This window comes from Microchirus variegatus, assembly GCF_963457635.1.
Source record: "Microchirus variegatus genome assembly, chromosome: 2".
Classification (NCBI taxonomy): Eukaryota; Metazoa; Chordata; class Actinopteri; order Pleuronectiformes; family Soleidae; genus Microchirus; species Microchirus variegatus.
The window spans coordinates 6,446,340-6,472,532 of record NC_139803.1 but is presented as its reverse complement, the minus strand read 5'-3'; the positions used below and the strand labels follow the sequence as shown (position 1 = coordinate 6,472,532).

Sequence of the window (26,193 nt, the reverse complement as noted above, 5' to 3'; positions counted from 1 at the left end):
AACAAGAGTTTTTCCTCTTTGCTTCAACCGCAAATTTGTGTTTGTCAATAAATACACACGAGCGACGACACTGGATCACTTTAAATATTAAGAGTATTTGTTTCATAATGTTCTGACTTCCTGTTTACACACACACACACACACACACACTCACACACTCACACACAGGTTCAGACAGATCAGGGCAATGATGACAAATAACACAACTATCAGAAATAATTACAAAAAGATGTGAGATGACTTTGTGGAGAGTGTGAGTGTGTCATTTTGGGCTTTTTTTTCTTTTAATTATGACTAACATGTACATTTATGGACATTTAAACTCAGACGGGGGAGGTAGTGAATACAAAATGAGTTTATAAGACACCTGATGTGAAGATTGTGGACTTTCCTCTTATTATTTAAAAAAAAAAAAAAAAAAAAAAGAAGTATTTCAAGTATCATTTGTCACTTCTGCAACAAAAAGGGACAGATTTATAAATTAATAAGGGCTTTAAACGTTAGCGTTGTGGTTTAAAATAAGTGTTTATGGAAGGAGTAAATCAGTATCTTCTGCTTGAAATTAGTGTGGGAAACAAAATCTGATTTGAAGAAATGTGCATTTATGTATTATTAATTACAAAGTGCTTTTTTTTCTTTCATCTCATTCACCTTTTTTTTTGGTTTTTAGTGCCTTTCATTTGAAACATTAAAAATCTTTCTACATGATACAGTCGCCCGACATCATCTTAAAGCTTGTCATCGTTTCCAGTGCACGCGCAGCACTACCGAATAAGAACTCTAACAGGGGGAACGCGACGTTTCCACGCGGATTCTCTAACGGAGAACGTTCCATAACAACAAAGGCACACGAATAAAACAGAAAAGATGTTCTGTTTGAAGTCACAGGAAACAGAGAGTGCAGAAAGAGAATGGCGTCGGGCAGACGGTGTGTGTGTGTGAGACAAAAGGCAAACGAGCTTCAGTTTCTCCTGTAGTGCTGTCAAACTCTTTAAAAAAAAAGGACCTTATCTTGTGTCTATAAAACTCTCCACACACATCCTCCTGGTCCTTCACAGGACGAGGCTGGTGGAAAGAGCCTCCAGCTGCTCCTCTCCCAGCCGCTGCTTCTCCTCCAGGTCCTTGTGCTGGATGAGCAGCGACGCCTTGGTCTGCACGAAGCGCCGGTAGTCGTGGAGCTGCGCGGCGGACAGCTGCCGCGACAGGAACGTGGACACCAGGCTCTCTCTGCGGTCCAGGTTGTCCTTGAGGTCTTTGGCGTCCTCCCACTGCTTGCACAGCAGACGGTGGCGGCTGTCCAGAGATTGCTGAGGAGAGAGACGCAGAGAGAGAGAGGCTTGATTTGAAAGACTTTAAGAGTTAACAGGGGTTATATTTCTGCTAATAGATCACTGGTGTTGTAAAAGTTGTTCGGATCATGTTTCAAACAGCCACAGGTCAGGAGGTGCAGTCTTTCCTTGTGTCAACAGAGGGCAGGGTAGACGCAAAATGTCATCGAAACTCCAGGGCTGGAGTTTCGGTGAGTCAGTGTAAATACCAGGGTTACTGATAACAGCAGGAAAACAAATGAGCCTCTAACAAGCCTTCAGTACATATATATATGTATGTATATATACGCCGTCATGTTTTACAGACGGACAAACCAACAACGAGTCCATTCACGGATGAATCCAGACACAAAAACTTCTTCTAAGAGTTTAAAATAAAGATCTATTTGAATGAAACCATTTCAAATGCAGCTCTGTCAAAGTGCAGGAACTAAATCTTCTGACACAAACAGAAAAAGCTAATAATGACCAATTAACCGCTCTGATAAACCCCGACAGCATTTTTTGAATTCCACACAGTCAGAAAAAAACCTTGACTCCGACTCTGTGAAACTTGCCCTTCAACTTTTCCCCAAACGGCCGCTGTTTGCTCGCTTTTTCTAACACAAACAGACGTCTGAGGGCAGCGAGGAGAGAGCAGCAGAGCAGCTCTGACGACAACACGTGGTCTTTAAGCTCACCTGAAACTAAACAAGCTGCTGCTGCTGCTGCTGCATCGTGACGTCTGCATGGCAACGTGAAATTACCTCCCCTCAGGGAACGCTTAGTGTTACCAACACTCAGGGGAAAGAGGCAGGAGCAGAATATGGTGGTGCATTTGTAAAGTGTTTTTATGGACTTTTGGCTGATGTTTAATCACATATATTAGCCATAGGAGCTAAATTCTCAGATTTTTCAGCATCTTATAACAAAAAACATTTGGTTTGTGGGCAACTTTTGGACGATCACTAGATATTTTTGTGTTGAAAACTGGCAGCGAAAAACGTTGCAGTCATCGGAGAAGAGAGAGAAAAACAAAGTCCCTTATTCTCAGATAACTATACACAATTACAGCAAGGAACTTTTATATTATTACCATCTGTTCCTTCAACAGAAAATCAACACATTTAGGAAGCCACAGCTCCTCTGGTCCCCCTCCCTCACCTTCTCCTCAGCATCCGTGTGCTGGTCCACGGTGCTCAGGGCGTTCTGAACCCTGGCCAGTCGAGCGGAGAGGCACAGCAGCAGGCTCACCACCCTCTCCAGGTCTCCGATGAACAGCTTGTATCTCTCCAGCTCCACGGACTGACAGCGCTCGCTCACCAGCAGCTCCAGAGCTTCCCCTCGAGCCGTGTTCTCCTGGATGTCGACCTGGAGGTCGTCCCGCGTCTTCTCCAGAGAACGTAAACGCTCCTGAATGCGTGACACTAACAGCTGCTGTGAGACCAAATGTAATGTGTAAGTTTAGATACTAATGAACATATTTACATTACCTAATACAGTAATAAAAGTGAATGTTCAAGGCAGTCAGGGGAAAAGGGGAAGACTATTAGCAAAGCCAAACATGAGATAAGAGGCAGACAGTACATCATGTGATAAGGAGGCGCAGCAATCTCTGCTTGAACTGAGTCACTTCAGGCCAAATAGCATCCAGATGGTATCCATATAAAAACCTATGAGGCCACAGCTAAAGCATTTGTTCACAGTTTGTCTGGTTTATCATTAACCTCTTGTTAATAAAGTTATGCTTAGTTTATTTTTTCTTTATTTAAAACGTTCTGAGTTTGAAATGAGGAACTTGGTAACGGCAAAAAAAATATATATACATATGTGCTGTGAGTTAATAATTACCTTCTTCTCAGGAACATCACTTCTGCTTTGCAGGTCTGTGCACTGACGTTTATGAGCCGACTCAGCGCCTTGGACCACTTCAGGACTACAAACATAAAAAGACACGTTTAAGGTCTGAGGAAGTCACATGACGCTCACTCTGCACAAAAACCCAGGGTCATTTAGTCATTAAACAAACAATGCACTGCATTTGCACATTCTCCGTGTATCTGAAGTGAGATTACAGAAGCAGAAATCTGCACTTGTGGACCTCAGATGATTAGGATTTCACCAGGATCACATTCCACGGTGGTGAAACATTAAAATAGGCCTCAACACACCACTAACATGTACCTTTGTGTTGCTCCTCTCTGCTCCTGCTTCTTCTTGTAGTGCTCCTCCATGAGCAGCGTGTCCTCTGACAGCAGCTGCTCCATCAGCATCAGCGCTGTTTTGCGATCGGTCAGTGGGTAGAAGACTCTGGTCAGCGATTGGTCGATACTGACCATTGCTTCTACAAGCTCAGCCCACTCTGGTTTCTCACGAGGCAGCTCCACGCTCTCGATCTCTCCCTCTGGAGCACCTCTCTCCTCCACCTCCTCTTTGTTTTCTTCTGTCTTGTCCTCCTCTGTTTCCGTGTTTGTCTCCTCGTCCACTTGCTGAGAGACGTCTGCGTCAGAGACAGACGTGGGCGGAGACGCAAACGTCTCACTGGTCTGTGTTTGAGGAGCCGAGCCGGTGGACTCGTCCGTCAGCGCTGCAGCGTTCTGGACGTCCTCTTCGATCTCTTCTTCTGGAGGTAGAATCCACAGGGACGGATCTGTGGTGACCCCGCAGCTCAGAGACACTTCGTCGTTCGGATCAGGCGGCAGCGGGAAGTCATCGCTCGGCTCGTCCGCTGACAGCTCTCTGTGTGATGGAGTCACAGGAGGAGACGTCCTGACTCTGCTGGAGGACAAACACACACGGTGATTACACTTAAATCATCAATAATCAGTGAATAGTGAGGGAATCTAAATCTTACCTGAAGCAAGGCCTGAGTTCAGATGGAGGATTTGTCTGGACTGGAGTTGTAGGAGTGGATTTGACCTCCTCACTGGTGTCCGGACCTCTGGGCGACGGCGTCTCACTGCTCGACCTGAACTCATCTATGACAGGGTCGGCTGGAGAGGTGGATCTACTTGTACTCAGTGTCACACCCACCTCTGGTTCCAAGTTCTGCTTCAGTGGCGTCTTTTTCTGGGTTTGGTTTTGCATCTGTCCCTGAGTTCTCACCTGACCAACACTTTCTGCTTCTTTCCCCACTTGCTCTGTCAGATATTGTGTCTTCCTCTCTCTCTCCAGCCCCTGGGCTTCTCTGACATCAGTAATAAACAAAGAACTCCTCCTGTCTACGTCTCGGCCTCCTGACCCAGTCGAACGTCTCCACAGTTGATCCAGCTGCTCGGAACTTTTACTTAAAGCCGAGGGTTTCGTTAGTTTCAGAGTCCCGAGCTCTTCCATGGACTTTCCTCTCTGTGCGACCACACGGACGCGCTGCTGCTGGCCGCCCGCTAACATCGGCTTTACCGAGAAATCCTCAGTGTTGTTTTTCTGGGGACTGAAACAGACATAGTAATTCATATGAAAATGGTGAATTAAGAAAAGGAAATTACATTTAATAAGCAATAAAATGTACAGTTGGCACAAGATGTTTGAACAAAATGGGAAACTCCCCAAAAATGTCTCAGTCAATGATTCTTCTGTTCGCCGTTGTGCATAATTCCTCTGAAAGGAATGCTGCTTTGCTGGAGCAGGTGGGTGTTGTCGACCTTCCAGTGCCACAGTGAATCAGCCTGAGATTTAAACTCTGTGCCACAGTGCACACATCACTGACACACAGTAATAATCTGCTGACCTGCTGTCATGGTACATACCTACAGGTCTCCATCGCATTGATTGGCGATGGCTCCTTCTCGTACTTGTGAGCCTGCAGAGCATGAAAAACAAATATTAAACCACCAGATTAGTGTGTGTTTGTGTATGAATTACAATATTATTATTATTAAATTACATTTAGTCAGTTGGCAGATGCTTTTATCCAACTTGGGATTGAATGTCTTGTCCAAGGACATATCAGCATGTAGACGAGCAGACTGAAAGATGACCCACTCTACTTCCATATCAAGTGTCAAGAAGAAATGTTTTACCTGGAATGCCTGTGGTGTGGATGTCGACCTGTTCCTGTAGAAATGAGGAGGATCTGGTTGGTCCAGGAGACTCTCAGCTGAGGCAGACTTCCCCTGACAGGGGCCTTGGCTCTCCCTGACTCTGGGCTGATTTGCCTGGCCAGCGTACTGGCCTGAACACGACTGTGCTGAGAAGAACTGTGCATATCTGTGTGAAGAAAGTAGAATAAGACAAGAAAAACACAAAGCATCAACATTCATCTTTGTTTCTCTTCCTTACCTGATGGAGCTGTTGGAGGAATCGAGGATGCGACCTGCAGAGTGAGGTCTGTGATGCTTCTTCTTTGTATTCTTGCCTTCAGTATTTCCCGACAGAGGCCTGGGGCCCCAGTCGAATGGTTTCTCCCCCAGAGAGTGCCTCTGCCTGGGTGGAGGAGGTACCTGAGGAGCTGCTTGCTGTGGCTCGGCCACTTTCTGGTTCGTCTTGCGCTCCATGTACTCCACCAGGGCCTTCTGCTGCAGATGTTTCAGGTCTGTTTTTGAGGTGCTGGACGCTGAAAGGGCACGACCTCTCGTCTCAAACAACTTCCTCCGGGCGGCCACGAGTCCCTGCTCTCCTTGCTGCTCAGGTTCCTCTTTTTCACATTCAGCCGCAAAGAGGCTCTCGCTTTCATTGCCAAACGAGTGGCATGCAGAGTGGACGGGGGTTCCACCGAGCAGATTGAGCTTGTCTGGCTCAGAGAAACACATCTTCTTCTGCCCTGGAGTCAATCGCCTCCTGCCGCCAATGCGTGGCACTTGTGGCTGAGCCACGTTTGCTGGTTTTCCATTTTCCTTTTCAGTCTCGCCGTTTGCCTCCATGTGATCCTGCCGCTCCTCTTCCTTTATACTCGGCTGCTCCATTTCCTCAGAGATCAGAGAAGGCGTTAGCGTTTCTGTGGACGTCTCAGAGTCCAGTGAAGTAGAGAAAGAGTGGATCACTGTGGGCCTGAACTCAGGTTTTTGCCTGATACGGTGTGGCCATGACAGCTGCAGGTCCCTCCTTTTAAAAGACGTCTCCCTGAGAACTTTAGACTGCGCATCCTTCAGCTTCTCTTTGTAGTACTTTTTAAAGGAGTCGTCGAGTGTGTTACAGGCAACAGACAGAACATCCCCTCTGTCGTTTTTCCTCATGTCATCTTGTGGAGGTCTCTCGTTGTCGTTTATTACCACATCATGACCTAGTTTGTTTAGAATTGCTTCCTTTCCTTTAATGCTGACATCAGAGTCCTTCTTGGGCTGCAGAGCGATCCTGTTAGCTTCAGTGAGGTGATAGAGAAGCGGAGTCGTCTCTTTGTTTATCCTCTCACTGGCTACATCCCCTAAAGGCTGCCGTTTGCCTCTCTTTGGCCGCTCTTCTCTCTTACAGTAGCTGGGCGCTTCGTTGCTTATTAGTGAGGCGACTTCCTTGGTTTGTACTGTAGAATGTGGGAGGGAGTTTCTGTCGGGTCCACAGTAGAAGATAGGGTTATTGGCAGTGTGGCGGCCGATCTCTCTATTCTCAATCATGCTGATTTCATCTAAGGTGTCAAAGCTTTGAGAGGAACGCACTGAGATGAAGGACGGTCTGTGATTCTCCTGATCCTGACTTCTGCAGGACATGTCTTTGCCCTCAGAGGTGAAAGCCTCTCTCTCATCTGGAACTGTGTCGCTGGATGTGCTCGAACTGTCATGGTGAGGTCTGAACAGATTATCCAAGGTGCTGTGGCTTCTTTCCTTCTCTCTGATTCGGTGCTTCTCCACCACGGTGGAGCCCTCGCTCCCAGCATCAGAGCCGCACACAGAGGCACCGTTTGTCCTTGTGTCAGAGTCGGACAGCTTGGACAGCCCTGTGACAAAGTAGAACTGACCCTTGTGTTGGATGCTGCTGTTGGTGAAACTATGAGCAGCATTTCTCGCAGCAGGAGTCGACTCTGACCCGAGACAATCTTGAGCGGAGTGTGCCCGTTTACGCTGGCTTTCAAAATGACTATTGCTGGCACTGCTGGTCGAGAGCTGCCTGGGTTTGATGTGCTCAGGCTGGCTCATGCCTCGGGGTGGCGATCCACTTGATTTGCGCTGCTCAGGAGCAGCTTTGTTATCCATGATGAAAAGGTATTCTGGATTCAGAGGCACCCTCGTCTCATTGTGATTCTGAAGGTGAGGACGGAAGCCTGCTGGCTGAGAGGCTTTCCAGACTGTAGATACAGGGTCAGACTTGAAACCTGATTTGCCCGTATCTGAAATATGCTGCTCAGGGTGGAGTCGACTGTAAGGTCTGGGCTGTTGATGCTGGGGTTTAACCTCAGAACTATTGTGTTGTTGGACCCTGGTGTTCTCCAGGTTCTTTGTGGCTATGAAACTGTCCATGCGTGCTGGGATTGGAGGAGGATACACAGGAGCAGGAGAATTATGGGTTGGAGCCCCCAAAAGTACCTCTTGGTTAGAGAGTGCTTTGTTGTTGTTATGGAACCTGTCATTGCTGATGTGTTGGTTTACATTGGTGATGGCACTGTTATGATAGTTTTGAGAGATGGCCTCCACAGAGCGATAGAGCTGGTCCATGGTCTTGGGATCAGACTGCAGGACGTGGCTGGGATGGTAAATGGACTTCACATATTTGAGATCAGCATAGTGGCTGAAGGAGCTGGAGTGGAGGTCATCTGGCAGGAAGGGGGAAGGGTAGTCTGGGGCATTGGACCCACCAGAAAAGGAGCTGTACGCAGAGTCACCTTTGCCGTGTTGGTGGTGGGCGAGTTGCTCGACGATGCTGCTGCTGGACTTGGCTGGGGAGAGCCGGCTGACGGGCAGGCTCAGAGCATGCAGGTCCACGTTGCTCATTCTCTCAAAGTGGAAGTTGCAGGAATCCATGGAGGACCAGGACAGATGGCATGAAGGAAAGGCCAGGGTTTGTCTGTGTGCCGTATGTGTGTGTGCACTGATGCATGAGTGGGCTTTTGTTGGTGAAATTGGGTAAAGTACCACCAAACCTTTTGCACCAGGATGTCAGTCACTCATTAGGTCATTTTCCTGCCTCCTTTTTTACTGATTCCAAGCCTCTTGGTAAAGTCTTCTCAGAAGCTCCTGTGGGATTAAACACAAACAGAAAATAAACTTGTTAGCAGCCTGAAAAGTTGACTCTCATTAACTATTACGACAACCTTTTCTTTTGTTTGATAAGACGGACAGAGCAACAAATTAAAACATGTAAGACTACATCTTGTTAATAAAACCATCCATGCAGAATAAATAAATGAATACATTAAGGTGCCAGGAGGCAGTCATTCATCAGTGAACAAAAATCCTTGTCTGACATTTCTAGGTCAAATTCCTCCAGAGAGAAACTTTGTTCACAGTTGAAGACAAATGATGCATCACCACCACCACCACATTTTTTTTCCAGGAAAAGCTTAGAGTAACAGGTTCAAATGTTCTGCAGCATGAAGATTTTAAAACTTAAACTCAAGGTTTTTAATCAACATATAATGCAGATTCATTTCACAAACATTTTACGGCTCTATGAAACTGGAGAAGGAAAATAATAAAAAGTTTAAAAGGCTGTGTCTAAATAGTAAGAATATTCAGTATATACGTGGCTTTGTAGGTCACTACAGTTCACCACCTGCTGAAGGGAGTTTGCCGTTTATGCATCAGCAAAGGCCCCTAATGACGGGCCATGAGGTCAGCGGTGCACGCTGCAGCACACGCGAGAAAAATGTCAGGAATTCCATATGGATCGGGCAAAAATATGTGAAGATTAGTCATGTGACAGGTATAATGCCTTGTTACACAGCCCTCTGGTCCATGAAGGATCGGCTACCTTTTACCCAGGTTCTTCAGACAATGAAGCAAAGACAATTCTTATTCAAACCAACATATTTCCAGGTGAACGCAAGTCAATGAATGGCACAGTTAATGGCAGGTTCAGATTTTACCGCAGACTCTAATGACAGAGCAAATGGCCTGTCTCTCTCTCTCTTGTGTGACCTGCATGTCGTTCAGTGTCATCGGGTTGAAGCAGCATACCTGTCACGCAAACAGAAAGGTCAACGTTGCAACTGAAACAAAGACAAGGCAACCAGTTCATCCACTCTCTGTCTCACCATTGTGCTTATTATTCCAACTTTTGGATTTTTACCAACCAAAAGTAACTGACTGAAATGTCCTCAGGTTTGTTGACCACGCTGACAAAGATGATACTGGTGGTCGTTTTTGCATACACACAAAAACCCACCTCCCAGGAGCCTTTCAAACTACAGTACTGAGCGGGATTCCATGTGTTTATCACGGGCCTTCTGATCTATGGTGTGTCTGTGAGAGCCTGGCCCTCCACAGAGGGGTTCACCAAAAAGGGGGAGCGCTCAAGTGGAAGTGATGGAGGGGACAGGCAGTGACAAAATGTACAGAGGGGAGAGAGGGAGGGAGGGAGGGAGAGAGGGAGAGAGGGAGGAAGGGAGGTGGGGAGGAGGTGATCGGCCCAGACAAATACCCTCATACACAAACCACAACAACGGAAGACAAGAGACAAGAACAATGACAGCAGAAAAGCTCAACACAAAACTGCATGAACAGTCAAAACAGAGAGGCCGACTGGGAACCATGAAACTTGGTTTGTAAACTTTAACTAAAAAAGAAAGTCAGAGAAAAAAATAAAATGAATAAAACTCACCCAAACTTTGAGGCCTTCCTAGTTTCCATAAGAGAAATAAATATGCTTGCTAACTTTCAACTTAACTCAGGATAAGCCAGATCATTTCCTGCCCTGTTTCTCATTTCAAACATCTTTCTTACTCTGAAGAGAGACTGCACCAAGTAACCAGGAGAGCCAGATATTAGAGGGAAGACTTCTACTCAGTCCCTTTCTCCCCCCACAGAGACCCGAGGCTGCAGAAAGGGACCTGCTGATTGGCCAGCCTATGACGTCCGGCTTTTCTGATGCACAATGAACCCAGCGGAGGGAATATTTCACTGCCACAGATAGCTGCGAGTGCTGCCGGCAGCCTGATCAACAGAGGGAGAGAGGGGAGAGAGAAAGAGAGAGAGAGAAAAAAAGAAAGAGGCCTCGCATTCCTGGCTGGCTTCAAAGACGGAGCAGAAACCGGGGCGCCATTCATTCCCAAGGCCCTGAGCCGGGCACATGGAGACTAGCCAAGGCAGGAGGGAGAACACAGGAGGGGAGGGGGCAGTGAGTGGTGGTTGGATGGATGACCTCCCAGCCTACACAGCCCCTCCCCAAAAAAAGAACAACCATCCCCGCCACCATCACCCTGATTTCTCCTCATTAGTCTCCCCTAGTTTACTCTAACCTGACAGTTAAAACTACCGTCGTATGCCGTCAGTGCAAACACTAAAACACACACTTAAACATTATTTTGTCTTTTGCATGGATCAAAAACATGGCCTTAATGACCCCCGTCCACTTTCAGAACACCCTGTGTGACTGTCTATTGTCAGACAAAGGCCGTCCCTGCCTTCTCTATTGTTTTCTGTTGTGGCTGACAGAGGTGGAGCGAAGCTACGGAATTGTTTTTTTTTGTTTTCCTTGTAAGAACATTGTCAGGCAAACTGGTGCAAAGAGCTATAACCAGGTCCTGTGGTTGGTTACTGTCTCTAACTGTTAAAAACACAAGTGTTTGACTCATGACAGATCAATGCTGGACTGAATGAAGCACGAGTTTGATTTATGTCTTTGTCCATAACAAGTTGAAAACAAACGAGACACTCCTACTCATACCTGGAGAGGCATTTGCCAATAATGACGTCTAAATGCTTTGGGGAACAAAATAAAATGATTTTAGCTTTAAAATCATTTCCAAACTAAAGACACACATGCACACACGCACACACGCACACACTTGATTGAGATGTTGTTGTTGTTTCCCCCCCCCCGACATCATCGGCATACAGACGCCAGACGAGACCAAGAGGCATCTGAGAAGCCGAGGGGAGACAAAAACAGAAAGGAAATGACAGAGTGAGTGTGGAGGATGACAGAAACAGGGAAGACAAAAATAATTAAGAGAGAGACAGGGAGAGAATAGCTGTTGACGCCATGCCAAAACCTATAGTCTTGTTAGCTCCTCTGGCACCGCGGCAGTACATCTGCTGACAATAAAGGGCTGACAAAGACCTGGGTCTGTGTGGAGCTACATGGATTGGTTACCGGCACAAAGTTTCCCAAATGTTTGTACTTGAATCTTGAATTCTAAATATAAGGAAATTATCCATTTTGCCCTGATGCACTTTGACAGTGAGCCGACTTTAGTCTAAAAAACAAAAAGTATCACGGAATGACTTGAAATTTACCATCATAATAGTTGGCATCGCCCTGAACAAGGAGAGTCTTAAAACCTATCCAGTATAACTCATGTTGTAAAACTAAAAGAAATGATTCAGCAGACATGTTTGCCTGTTGTAATTAATGTGATTACCGATCAGCGCATACCAGCTGCTGGTTCACATATCAAAGTTTCAGAAGAATTTTCACTCAAGCAATGACTAATGACACCTGCGTTCTTGACTTGTGGTTTCCAAACAATGCTGTGTGACCTGCAATGAGAAAGAGCAGAATTCCTGCCACTTATTTAAGGCAGCCAACTCCGCAGCTTTGTACAGCAGATAAATTCAGAACTCTGAATATTTGCTCCTTCCTGGGCAATAAAAACAAATAAAACCATAATTTATATCGCCATTATAACGCTTTTTTATCCTAGTCAAAAAGTGATTTAATAGACAGCACAATGTACCATGGGAGCAAAACAATGCTTTTCTAGAAAGCATTCCTACTTTGTTAGGTTTAGCTGCAACACAACCGTACTTAGAGTTTAACCATAAGATTAAAATTGTTTCACCAACCTTTTAGCACAAGAGGGCCTTGATTTATTGTCACAATGTACATTTGACATAATTATATAACCCTGTACTTTAACCTTTTAAATGATTTCAAAGCCTAAAGCAGACGGAGGAGCCCTCACAATAGCAACAATGCTCAGCTCTGACTTTACTTCTGGGGGTCATGTCTCCCTCAGGACCTCAAAGACATCAGGACCATTGTCTGTGATGCAACAGAAACAGAGAGGAAGCCGTTTTTTGAAAAGGTGGAAGTGCTCGGGTGTCGATTACCGACAAGAGCAGGGCATCGAGTGGCGGGAAAGGGAAAGCTGTGATGTCCTGAATCATTTCTCCTGTGTCGAGTAGAGAATGCTGCTTGTTTGACAATACACACACATCCACACAGCAGTAACAGCAGCAGCAAGCTCACTGAGAGTATATTAATAATAATTTCCTTTTCCTGGTCAACTATTAACCAGGAAATGGTTAAGCAGAAAATGCTGGTGGCAGCGTTCATTTTTACACAAACTGAACACAGAATGAACTCTGCAAATGATAAACATCGGAGAAGACAATTATTTTCGTATTAAGGACCCCCCCAGAGTGCTGCAATATGATCTAGTTACAGTGATTTTAAACGGACACGGTGGAGGAATTCCTCCAATCTCATATAGTAAATGGCTGCAGATCTTTTGTGTCCATATGTATGTTTGGTTTGCACATTACAGTACCAGAACATACTAACCTGGGTCAAAGTTAAAAAGTTATTAAAGGGCAATCACGGAGGCATTTGCGCAACAAGGAAATGCACACCACATAAAACGCTGTCCAAAAAAAGTTACATCACCAGCACCTTAGTCAAAGAATGACTTTCCTGATGTAAGGAGGTCGCTATCAGAGAGCATCTTACATAATATTATCAACAAAGCAGGGGATTACCTTATTTAGAGCAAACAACAAGGGACTCACGGTGACAAAAGGAGGGCCACGACAAGGATACATGAGTAGATATAAAAACACAGGTTAGTGAGAGACTTGGCTTGGCAGGAAGCTGTGGACAAACACCACGGGGGAAGAAAATGATCCACTTCCTGTTCAAAAGGTGGGAAAAATGCTTGTTGACTTCATCATAATAAGAAAAATATCTTATTGAAAAACCACAGCTTTTGTTCCTTGTGTTCCCAGTGTTTTTGAGCACAACTCGTCCTAAAACACATATCCGACCGTCACTGAAGTTTTAGGCCTGACCATACGTGTTAGTCTCTCTGACAAGTGCTTTGGCAACAGTTTTATCGCTGATTTAACATCAGTGTCACGGTTCCTCAACGGGAGAGATCAACCTGCGATTATCTGGAGTTAATCGAAGGACGAGAGGACGCAGAGAAATGATGAACCGAGCAAACGACCAGTAATTCTTTCACCGTGGATGAGACTTTCCAATGCCAGCTCGGTCTATGGTGGTGTCTGTCCTGCCAGGCTGCATATACTGTATACCATCTCTGTCTCTGTTATATAATGAGCTGTGTGGCGCGAGCAGCTGACCGCAGACACGTCAGATGGAGGCATTCACCCGTGGTGGCCTCCAGAGCTGGTTACTGCGACAGCCGTGACACACTGCAGCAAGACTTTGCACAGAGACACTGACTTTACAGTGTGTGCGTTGCCCTTCATTAATATAACCAATTATTATTACAACAAAAAACAAGTGAGGTTCTGCATATTTGACTTCAACACCGCAGTGACCACATTAGGACAAATACCACCATACAAACACATGAAGATGATCTTAAAATATCAGAATGTGACATTAAAAACAAAGCTGTGTGAACGGGCAGCAGAGAACAATGACATCTCTGTGCGCGCGGCTGTACATCGTCACATCGCGCGTCTTTAACTGCGCTTCGCTATTCATGGGACGCATTAATGCTTGAAAAATGTGATGCAAAAGCTGTTAATAGACTTACACAGCGACAGTGGGGTGGTGTCACTCGAAGGCCACGTAGAATATGACCTAGTTGTCTGTACATCGTTTTGCAGCATGACTTCACACATAACGTAACGGAAATCTAACAGCTATAAGGAAGCTAACATAGAGTAAGAAAAGATCCATCTCCACAGGTCAGAGACCTGAAACACCTGACACTTTATGGCCGTGTGGCTGAGTTGCTGAGAACCTTGCAAAGACAGAAAGGAATGTGTTTGGTAAGCAACCAGAGGCAGGTACAGGTACATCAGGTACAGCAAAGAGGTCATTGTTCCCAGTGCACACTGCTGTCAGTCAGTGTGACAGCGTCATTTACGCTATGCAAATGTTATTTAAAGACGGACGCTGTCAGCGACATCATGTTCTATTTATCTAACACAGCCACATGTACACATCAGAGTCATTTCACCCCTGTAGCTGCAACAGATGGGGATACTTGGGTTATTGAATAACAGTTCCTTCCATGGGAAAACACATCCCGATCCTTCTGCAGCCACACAAATCCTAAACCTCCACATCAACACACTATCCTATTCCTATGTAAGACCCTCCAGACGCCATAATGAGAACTGGGTGTTTTCCCCATCACAGTAATGACTGGACCTCCTGCAGTGGTTAAAGTCAGGTTACAGTCACTAAAACGACCCGCTGAGCTCCGAGATAACAGAATTCCTCGTCTGGCCTTATTGCTTTCCCAGAAACCATCTCATATGAGGCAATTAAAGCCGGAGGATCGTATTTTCTGTTCTATTTAAACAAAATATCGACCTCTGTGTTTGATAAGCACCAAACCGGAACCGGAGCAGCGCTCTAATACCATGGTTCTCAAACTTTGGGGAAATTTGACCAGAGAGTGCAGAAAATGAAGCACAAACAAAGAAATAAGCTTTAGAACCACGGCTCTAATATATAAATACAGAAAACACCTGTGTGGATGTGCAGGGCACACTCTAAAGCTCAGTAAAAATTACATTTAAGACAACATTAAATAAAAACCCAATGATGTAAGTGGATTTCAAGCATCTAATTCTTAATGGGCCTTATTCAAACATCCCATAAGTCCCTGACATGTGAATTAAAAGCTATACTGCAATATTCTCTGCAGGAGTCATTCACACGTGGAAGCTCTGCTGTTCCATGTGCATCTCAGTGACGTCATGTCTGGTAAAGAAGTAAAAAAACCCACCTAGAGGAAACTGGATCATAGTCCACTATTAAATAACACATTTTATACCTGTAAGGCTGCCTTGAAAAGCATACAAAGGCACGGGTACAATAAGGGACAAGGAAACATGGGCAACACACATTTGACTTGCAAACTAACCCTGCCGGGCAGAGAGACGCTAAGTGAGGATGGGCAAGTGACGCACGCTCAGTGACATCAACGTAGTTGCAGATAAAAGTCAACAAAAAAATTACCCACTGATTTTAGAGGTCAGAGACCACTTGACGTTTATCATGTAGACTTTAGCTTTAAAGTAAAGTAGTAACATATAAATTCTGATCTAGAGCAGACCACAGCAAACATTGCCAAAAGCACACACAAAATGTCTCAATTCAAGCCTCATAAAAAACACATAAGGCAAGTTTTACAAGAGCCAAACATCTGGCAAACCATTAAATTCACCTCCAGTCTCCTCTTTCACACTCACACTCTCTCCATTTCCATGTCAAGTTTTCCTTCCTCTTAAACAAACCCAGAATAAATTTGATTTAGTGAAACAGCGCAGCGCCAGAAAAGCAAAAAAAAATCTGCACCATAATAAAGTGCAGCTCAATGGCTTCTCCACACACTGACTGTTACAATTTTTAAAATCACACCTGTGACTGGCAGTTATTAAAATATCCTCTTTCAGCCGTCGTGTAGACATGGAAAACATCTGGCTGCTTTTTGTATATATGTAATTAATCTGTTCCAGGTGAACATGGTTGAGTCACGCTCGTCTACACGGTGCAGTTGTCCCAGTACACGAGCGACGAAGGGGGGGAATCGAGTGTGTCCATCTGCACAGGTCTGGGTTTAGTCGGCAGAAGCAGTCTCTCTCAAAGCTCTCTTTCAAACTGAGTTATTTAAAAACAGCCGAGAAGTTTTCTACATAATAGACATTAAAGACAGTTATTATGTCATCTCGAGTCCATGAATCCATACCACCTCTGTCTGGGAGTAATTTCAATCCCAAAAAACAGAAGTGGGAGCACAACTAAGAGAGAACAAATGAGTGTCTAATGTCCCGATAATTACAGGGATCCTCCTACACCCCAGGTTACACAGGTCTACAGATGATCTCCCATTATACGGACGCCTCAGTCGGGCGCTAACTTCACTAACTGCCTCGCTTCTGGAAACATAATCAGTAATCTAATAGCACTGATCATCATCACGCTCAGGAGCCAAGTGATTGCTAATCTCTATTGTATTTCCTGGAGTCTGCCACCATACAAAGTAGTGCAGTAAGTTTCCTACTTGAGTGGAGGAGGGTGGTACATGGTCATAGTGGTGGTGAAGGTGGAGGTGTTGGAGCTTTAGGCTGTAAAATAAATCACACAAAAGATTAAACTTCACCAGAAAACAGCGCAGCACACTCTGGACTTTGCAACCCAGGAGAGAAGAATGCAGTGTGGTGGTCAGATGTGTGTGATTATTGACAGGGACCATTTCTCTTTCCACGCCCTTTTCTCCGGTTCATATTTTTCTTCTACGACTGTTATTATTATTTTTGTACTTTTTCCTGTTCTGACTGTTTGAGTTGGCTCTGTTAAGTCTCATTCAAAGACTTTTTTTGGGCACGTTCCAGACAGTTGATTATTGGACTCAAAGGTCGTCTTTTATTATAACAGATTGCTAAGTTAAAAGTACAAATGTGTGCAGACACGATCAAAAACAAGGCTGAAACCACCAACTGATTATTTGTTCTAATAAACGTTGTAAATGTCTCGTCTACTAAACGTCAAAAAAAGGGGAATTTCTCAGAGATCAAAATGATGTCAAGTGAAGGTATTTACTTGACACTGAAATAAGACACTGTAAACGTCCCAAGCACAAGGTTTTTACTTGAAATTGTGTAATTAAGCTTGGACCAAAAGGTTCCAGTGTAATAAATCCAGGTGTCCGGGCCAGATCTGTCTCTGTGGACACACACAGACACACACAAAGACCAAGACATCAAGCCTCTACTTCCAGCTCAATGTCTGACAGCTGTAAATGCCTCTTTTATTAGACAATATTCACCATATTACCGCGTCTGTGGGCACAGCTCGAGTCCCGGTGACAAGGCTTCACCAACACTTTTTCATCAGGGGCTATGAAATCTGAGCTTTACTGTTGGCACAGTGGATTATGGTCGTGTAACACACACACACACACACAGCAAAGTCCGTCCGTCTTTCTACATTTCCCCCCTCAAACACAAACAAAGGATGAATGGAATCAGGAATGGCTTCTAACCACCACATTTATTCATAATTTCTGCCTCTGTGTATTAGAACACGGATACTCCGACTGGGCCGGGTCAGGTTAAGACAAAAATCCCATAATGACGGTTGGACTCGGGTCACGTCAAGTTATTTTAGTGAGTAAAATGGGGGTAAAATCAAATTGTTGAATTGATTTTTAAATGGTTTTACTGAAATACGATGTAAACGTTTCATAATTGGATGTAAAACAAGTAAAAATACCCTGCCCCCCTGCCCATTTGCTGCCCCATTTATAATAGGGCTACAATGATTAGTTGATACCGTCTGCAGAAATTGATTATAAAATGAATTGTAGAGGATCAGGATGATGTGGACATGACTTGGAAAGATATTTAGCTTGTTAGTAGACATGCAAGATATTGGACTTTTTGCCAATATGCCGATATTTTGGAAGTACTTGGGCTAAAAGCTAATAGTTTTTTCCATGTGTCCAACTGCAGAGGTCATTTAGACTCTTCTGTAGTGAAATTAACATGGTATTTTACCTACTTTACCCAAATAAATAGCTGTAATCATATCAACAGATCCTGGTGTGTTTGCCAATATCTGCGGATAGCGATATTACACGGATAATATCATTCAACCCTATTTGTTAGCGAACTAGCAGACTATATAAAGATAAAGCTATCTTGGCTTTTAACACATGATATAGTGATAAAGAAAAACGTGATCCTCTGCTCGCAAACTTCACAAGAGAACACTGTCAATTTTACACCTATATAAAATACACGCATGCGACGTGATATGCACCAGTTTCCAGTCACTCATAAAGGGGCAGTAATGCAAAAAAGAAAAGAAAATCCAACCATATAGGGGGACTACTACACCAACGCTACACACTACATGACATACGACACTACCGTGTCACAATAAGAGTCCAACAGAGCCATACAATAGTGAAGGTGTGGTCCTGACAGATAAACAAAATCTGACAGACAGACACATAACCATACACACTTCCCCACCTGCCCTCAGGATGGTGGGTCTCGCGTGAACCACTGATAACCTTTGGCGGCCGTTTGTCTCCTTCACATCCATCTGCTTTTATAGGACTTGAAGAGGCCTTTCTACTCGTCTGACAAAAGAGGGGAGGAGGAGGAGGACGAGACAATATCTCACGACAGCAGACGAGCGAGCGGTCAAACCTGGAGAGGTAAAAATAAAACGCCCGTGTTTGTCAGAGGCAAAGACAAAGAAGAGAAAACTAGAAGTAAACCATACCTGACTCAGCACCAAGTAGCCCGATATTAATGATATTTATCTTCCCACTAACTTCTGAAGGAAACATGCGGCTCTTTAGATGTTATTGTCCTGCTATTTGCTAACGGGCAGGTACAGTAGAATACAGTCAATATTTAGACCTTAAACAGCTGCAAACAACACTCGAAACCTCGAAGCATTATTCACCATGACCTCCTTATCAGTGTTTGTAGGAACCTTGGAATGATGCCTGTATGATGATGACACACAACATGAAGTCAACCTGAATACAGGGATGTTGTAATCAACCATGCATTCATCAGGATATTAAAAAGAATTATTAACTAATGACTTTTATGTTCTTTGCTTCTTCCGGTACCTAAATAACTGCAGTTTCTTCATATTTTAAGCCATGTGCCAGTAGTTTAAACTTCATTCCATCCACGAATAATCCTTCCACACATCCGATTACACACATTGTGAGTCAATCCTTTTTTCTGTTCGAATAAATTACAGCATTCTTTTCATTAAACCATTTACTTCACCGGCTTCACGAAGATAAGAAGTACTTATTTGTCCTGAAAACAATAATGTCAGTGAAGGCATCACATGCAGGTCCTCATGTGTTGAGACTATCATCACATCGCACTATTGTGGCGAGAAAATGTAACCAATGCAGTTAAGTTAAGAGTAGAAAGCAATGATTTATACCTCTGTCAACTTCCTGTTACATCTCACTGTGACACGTCGCCGCTGTGAACAATGTGATAATGATTTAATAAGAATAGGATTACCTCATCTGAGAAAGATGTCTGATTGATTCTGAGTGAGAACATCATTAACAGTTACCTCGCTGTTGCAAAAGGTCACTGGAAGTCTGCAAACATCTGCAAACATCTGCATCAGAGTAATATAATATTTTTAATATAGTCCCATAAAGCTAAATGAATGAAATGAATAAACAAGAGCACAACAGCTGTTCTGCAAACTGACAATGCGTAATTCTGCTATTTCTGCAGGAAAACATGTGTATATATATATATATATGTATGTGTGTGCACATTTGAGTTTCTTTTCAAGGACAAAGACAGACGGAGACAGAGATCAGTTTACATATGGCCCATGGCTTTGTGACCCTTCTCTATTTTATATCCTGCCCTTCTTCTATTTGCTTCACGTCCTTTGTTCTGGCTTCCTTTCCTCTTTAATCTTCTCTCACACACAAAGGTTTGCAACGCTATTCTTCCTACGACGCTGCTTTGACTTCCATTCCATTTATTTGGACAACGAAAACAAAGCACCCCCTCTAACCCCAGAACCAGTTTATGCCTAACCCTTACCTTACTTCAATTCAATTCAAATCTTAGCCTTTAACTTAAGCAGTTTAGTCTCTGTAAGGTGTTTTTATGCAGGAAAAGGACCTAGAAACTAAAATGTCAGTACTTAAGTGGACATCTACTGGTGCATGACTAAGTAATGCAACCTTAGAGGTGTTTATTACTGTGACTGCTTTTTTTGCTTATCAGTTTCTGCCTCTCTTTGTCCAAGTACTGTATATATATTAATATATTATACACGTGCATCGCACTTCCTCTGCAAGAACATCTGTGTGAGGTTCTGTTTGCAGCCTCCATCTCAGACTCTGTGGGTGTCGCGGAGTGGAGTCGGGTCAGCACATCAGCAGCAGCAGCAGCCTGAGCACACAGACAGGGAGGCCAGTGTACTGCTCCAGCTCCCACCATCCGACCAACGCGCCGCATGAGTGCTTCAGTTTCAGGCCCAGCACAAAACACTAGTGTCTGGTTTCTCCCCGAGCAGCCCCTGCCATGGCCGTGGTGCCTTTTGTTCCCCAGTTTAAATAAAACATACTCCAATCATTAGGCAGAAAGGCCCTCCTGTGCATAATTCAGGCTCCAGGTATCAAATAGAGGGTGAAGGAGATGAGGTTAAGGAAGGACACATAAGTGGTCAACAACAACAACACACATCAGTGCATCAGTAATGGGCAACACAAACTCTGTATGGCAATGTTGTGATAACGCGCGGCGTTTCACACTATCCATTACACAAACTGCCACAAACAAACAGGTTTATCACAGACTAACTTGTCCACGGTGTTTTCCAGGGACAAAGGTTTGTTTTGACTTTGGTTTGGTTGGTTTGTTTGGTTTGATTTTCTTTGTTTTTTTGCTCCACATAACAAAGAAATCATTAAAACGTAATCATTTTTGGTTTGTGGACAAAACAAGACATTCAAGAACATCGTCCATTTCCAGGTTTGACACTGATCAACATTTTTTTTTAGCATTTTCTGACATTTCATGGACCAAACGATTCATCGAGAAAATAATCGACAGATTAATCGATTTCGAAAAATAATCGTTAGTTGCAGATCTATATGAATTAGATGATTAGTTTCACTGTTTGATTATATTTCCATAGTTAATATTCAAATAGTGTCATGTGCTTATGCTATAACTTAAAAAAAAAAAAAAAATTTAAATGTAAATTAAATCAAATCTCTATGTCATGTGTTTTAAGGTGGAACCCAGGATGAGCAGGAATGCTTCAAGGCACAGCTAATAATGTATAATTCTAATAAATATACAATTAAACAAAACAATCGCAGTCACAATATATCAGAAAAATCGCAATTCGATATTTGACCCATATCGTCCAGCTGTAGTTTAGCCTGCTTACGTCACACCAAGACAAATGTCACGTTAGTAAGACATAATGACGAGTTAATAGTCGATTGCTTGTATATAATAAAGTTGTTACTAGCACATTTGATGGCGATCGACTAATCGATTAATCAGGTCTTTATGCAACAAAATTAGACCAATTATAGCATAAATATATATATTTTTAACTCCAACATCTACTTCACGACCTAGTAAATAATAAGTTTAACACAAATAACTAAGATTATACTGACAAAAACCAAAACAAAGACCGTGCTCTTCGCGGTAAAAGTAAAGAATAGTGTTGACAGTTGATGACCGAAACCGAGCTATCACAGCGATACTGGATGCACCTGTTGCTACCGGAGTCTCGTACCTGCTCGTCCCCGACCACTTTCTCCGTCTTCGGCCTTCTTTGAATCCGTCTGTCGTCGTCCCGGGTGGATGAAAAACCACACACTCGCGTCTAAACTTCACTTTGAACCGCTTCGCTATCGTGTCTTGAGGAGCTTCCTCGCCGGTAATGAGCTTTTCCTTTCTCCTCCTCTCGCACAGTTAGCTTTACCTCACTCCTCCACGGAGCGAGACAAGCGGATGAGAAGGTAATGGAGGACCGCGTCGACCAATCAGAGGCGGCGGGGGGCGGGCGCACCGGGGGAAACACGACATCCTATTGGTTAATCCGCGTTAATGGTGTTTTCATGGAGGGAGTAAGTGAAAAGAGGAATGTCCGCTTTTGTTTTCATGCTCTTTTATTCCATGAAAGAGAGGAGGTTTACATCCAAACTCACTAGATTTAAGCTTAAATATTATACTTAAACCTTATGCATATATTAAAGCAGCCTTTATGGGGCCCTACACTGATTTTGATTTGGAGGCCCCAAAGTTATTGTTACCTTAAAGGGTTATTAACCATTTAAGGTACGCACCAAGTAATAAGCAAAGGAAAAATTATTAAATAAAATATTAAATACTTATTTGCATTTTTAATTATTTTATTTACTTATGATAACAATAACGGCAATCCATATATATATATTTTTAATTAGACCCTACATTATTTCAGATACAGGCCTCTGCCAAACGGTTGAGACGTCTGCTCATAATAAACCTGGTTTGCATAATTCATAAAGTACAACATTCAGAACAAGTCACATTAAGGGTTAGTGAGTTCAGCTTGATGCATTTTCCAACGAGATGTAGTGACTTAAAGTGTGGTCGACGAAACCTTAAAGGGTTAAATCGTAAAAAGTGGCCTAGTATTAATCTGCTTGAATGAAACAAGTAAACCAGTTTAATGACTTAGAACAGATGTGCAAAAAAAAAATAAAATAATTTAAGCTGAACACTATTTAGATATCTAAATATGTCTGGATTTCTTTAATATTTTAAAATGCCCCTGCCAGTTGCATTACACTATTATTATCATTATGTAATAAAGTGCAACTGTTAGTTAAAGTGGAGGTAAATCTGTTTTTTTGCTGCCAAAGTAAGAAATGCCGACTATAATTCCTGTATATAAAACTACAAATGACTACGAACTATGTGACAATGACGACATATCAGTCCACAAAAGGGTTAATGTTCTCGTGGGGGCAGCACAATGTGGATTGAAAGCAGCTAATCATTCCTAAGAGGCTCTGCAATGCAATGCACTGCAATGCCATGTCAACTACTTTGAATACCTTTGCTTCTTTGCACATACAGATTAACAGAGTGACAGGAAACGGGTGGACGACTACACGAGGACGACGGCGACAGTAGCCGCTCATAACCACATGGTGGCAACTTCTCCACAGGTGTTGGAACAAGTGATGCCAACACAGAGTGAAGGGATATGAACACACAACGCGTCTTATATCATACTTCTGATCTTCTGTATCTCAGATTATACTTATAATACAGCGGCTTTGCAGATTATACACACAAGCTCTTTAAATGCTGTTGAATTTACACCCGATATACTGTAAGTATTAGTTTTCTGACAAAGCTCTTCTCTTTTTGAACTCAATGCGACTTTATTTTGGACCAGGTTTTGGTCTCCATCTCTGTGTTTAGCCCAGAAAGTGTGCAAACAGCCAACAAACAGAACAAGCCCGTTAAACATATCCATATATATTTTATTCTCAATACGGCAAAATACAAAGAATATTCAGGACAGACTCTCATTAGTCACAATTAATACTCACTTCACAAGAATGCTTTTTAACTTACATAACCTAAGTTTGAAGATCAAACTCAATGAGTACCTTTAATCATATTGCATCGGTCATATATAGTAACTCTGTCTTCAGCTCTCTTTAAACTCATCCAATGTTCGCCTATTGTACATAGTGTGTCTGCTGCAGGTCTCACTTGAGAGTTGACGCTGTTATACGACACCGTATAAACGGCTATGACTGTTTGGATGTGTGGAGAAATACCTCTGTCGCAAAGGACACGTCTGACCAATTGTTCAAAAGGGACACGTCGTAAATACATCTGTCGGGGAGGATGAAACAGACGTGGTTTTTACACGACAGACTGTAAAACACCATCCATCCATCATCCATCCATCCATCCCATGAGATCAACATTATACAGTTCATGAAAAGTACACGTGTCTCCGTATCAAATACAGAGAAGACAAAAAGGAGTTCGCACTTGGATCTAGAGACGTTCATGATTATGTGGCGAAATCGTTACTGAGAGACGGTGAATCAGAAGACAAGTCAACGAGCACGGTAAGAAAGACGAGTGAAAAACCAACGTGATATACAGCGTTACAGCGTCTGTAACGGCGCGGAGGAAGAGGAAGAAGAGAACAGAACAAAAGCCCACAAAAGAAAAGGAAAAAAAACAAAACAAATGTGCATAAAGTATCTCACAAATGTATTTACAGTATTTTTAAATTTAATAAAAATGTCGACCTGTAGTAGAAATTCACCCTTAAAGAAATGTTATATTTACAATTTATACATGTGTATTTAAATAGAAACATGCAAGCGTTAACATCTTCCTACTGAATGTCCAAAAAAAAAAATCATCTTACCCTGGATTCTTCAAAGTTAGAATTTATAATAATAATAATAATAATAATAATAATAATAATTACAATGAAATCTCATCATGAACAAACCCCCGTTACATTTACATCTTCCTGTTTCAAGAAAATGATCATAGAAAAAAAAAAAAAAAAAAAGGTTAAGCAAAAGGGGCAGAAAAATAAATAAGAGTGAGTAGCAAACAGTTAAAAACAATTCTAATAATGCTAAATTTGTACATTTAAACTACAAGAGGCGCAGACCTGTACTTAGAAAGTGTACCAGTGTATGAAGACATTGACTGGGCTGGCAAAACCCACAGAAGTATTCCTATGAGAAAAGTGGCCTCCAGCTTTAAGTACAAAATGGCTTTAAAGCCATTCATGTTTGGTTAGAAAAACAGATCTATATACACATTTATATATTTATACATATATATACATATATATGTATATGTATATATACTAAAACCAGTACTGAAAATTGCAAAAAGCTAAAGGCATTGGACACTTGAGTTTAAACAGGTCTCTCACTGAGGCGGAAACAAAAAAAAGTTGGTGGGGGGAAAAAAATCCCAAGCCTAAAGACAGTATTTGTAAAAATCCTGCATAGATTAAAAAATAACACCTCCTCTGACTTTCAAGTGCAAGAGGAACTAACAGTGAGCCCCTCCTAACAGAAAGGCCAGGAAGCCAGTGGGAAAGGAACAGTAATGCTCGTTTCTGCTGAGATGAAAATGGTGAAAAAAAACTTAAAAATATGTTTTAAAATAGAGGAGACGTGCAAGAAAGTTAAGGAATATGAATCTTTAACAGTCTGACTCTTCAGATTTGGCCAAACTCATCTTTCTGTTGACAAACAAAACAAAAAAGGGGGGGGGGAATATGTTTCCAGGAATACTACATGGTCCAGGCTTTTCCAGCATGGGAAGTGGATTTGATAAGAATAAGAAGAAACCAGACAATCCTTCATCTCATTCAAAACCACTGCTAATTTTGCTTAAACGCCAAACTGACTTAATCTGTCGTCTCTTCCCCACCTGCTGAACCACATCCACGTCTAAAATTAAAAAGGTTCTCATCTGCAGTCGTGTTAATACAGGCATGATGGAGGTTTTAAAATTTAAATAGAGACAATTACATTATTACACATACATTGCATCTTAACCCCCCCCCCCCAGTTCAACCCTGTTTTTACACTTTTTGAACCCTCTGCTCGGGGGGGGGGCAGAAGAAGAAAGAACTGCTCGGTATATAAATATAATCTATATTGGCCATTAAACTCCTTATCTGAAATATATAATCATAGATTTAAATCTCTGTTTCTATAAATGCAACACTGCTAATCTGCATCGCTAATGAGTTTTCTTGCGTCTCCAGGGATTATCTTTCCGTGCAGATATGTTTCGCTCTCATTTGTTTTGTTGTCGTCGTCGTTTATTAATTCTATAAACTGCAATGTGACTGTGACTGCGCTGTACACATCGTTGGATATGATCTACAATACTTTTGAGACCTTCCCTGCTGTTTGTCAGGGAGAAAAAGGGGGGTGGATTGAGCAAATGAGAGGGTTAAAAAAATAAATATGGCTGGATATGAACACAGAGCCATGAACGAGGTTGCTATGACGTTCGATTTAAAACATTTTATAGGAAGAGACGCTCGTTCTGGGGGT

At 42.8% G+C, this 26,193-nt stretch overlaps 1 protein-coding gene across 1 annotated transcript; it reads right to left on the bottom strand.

The window, feature by feature from the left end:
- Positions 1–1,052: 1,052 nt before the first annotated feature.
- On the bottom strand, positions 1,053–8,194 carry shroom1 (shroom family member 1; the record flags this gene model as incomplete). Its single annotated transcript, XM_083910466.1, has 8 exons — positions 1,053–1,307; positions 2,472–2,744; positions 3,159–3,243; positions 3,492–4,085; positions 4,162–4,737; positions 5,054–5,106; positions 5,327–5,513; positions 5,586–8,194. 8 exons carry the CDS (start codon positions 8,192–8,194, stop codon positions 1,053–1,055), a joined length of 4,632 nt encoding a protein of 1,543 aa, XP_083766592.1.
- Positions 8,195–26,193: the final 17,999 nt, after the last annotated feature.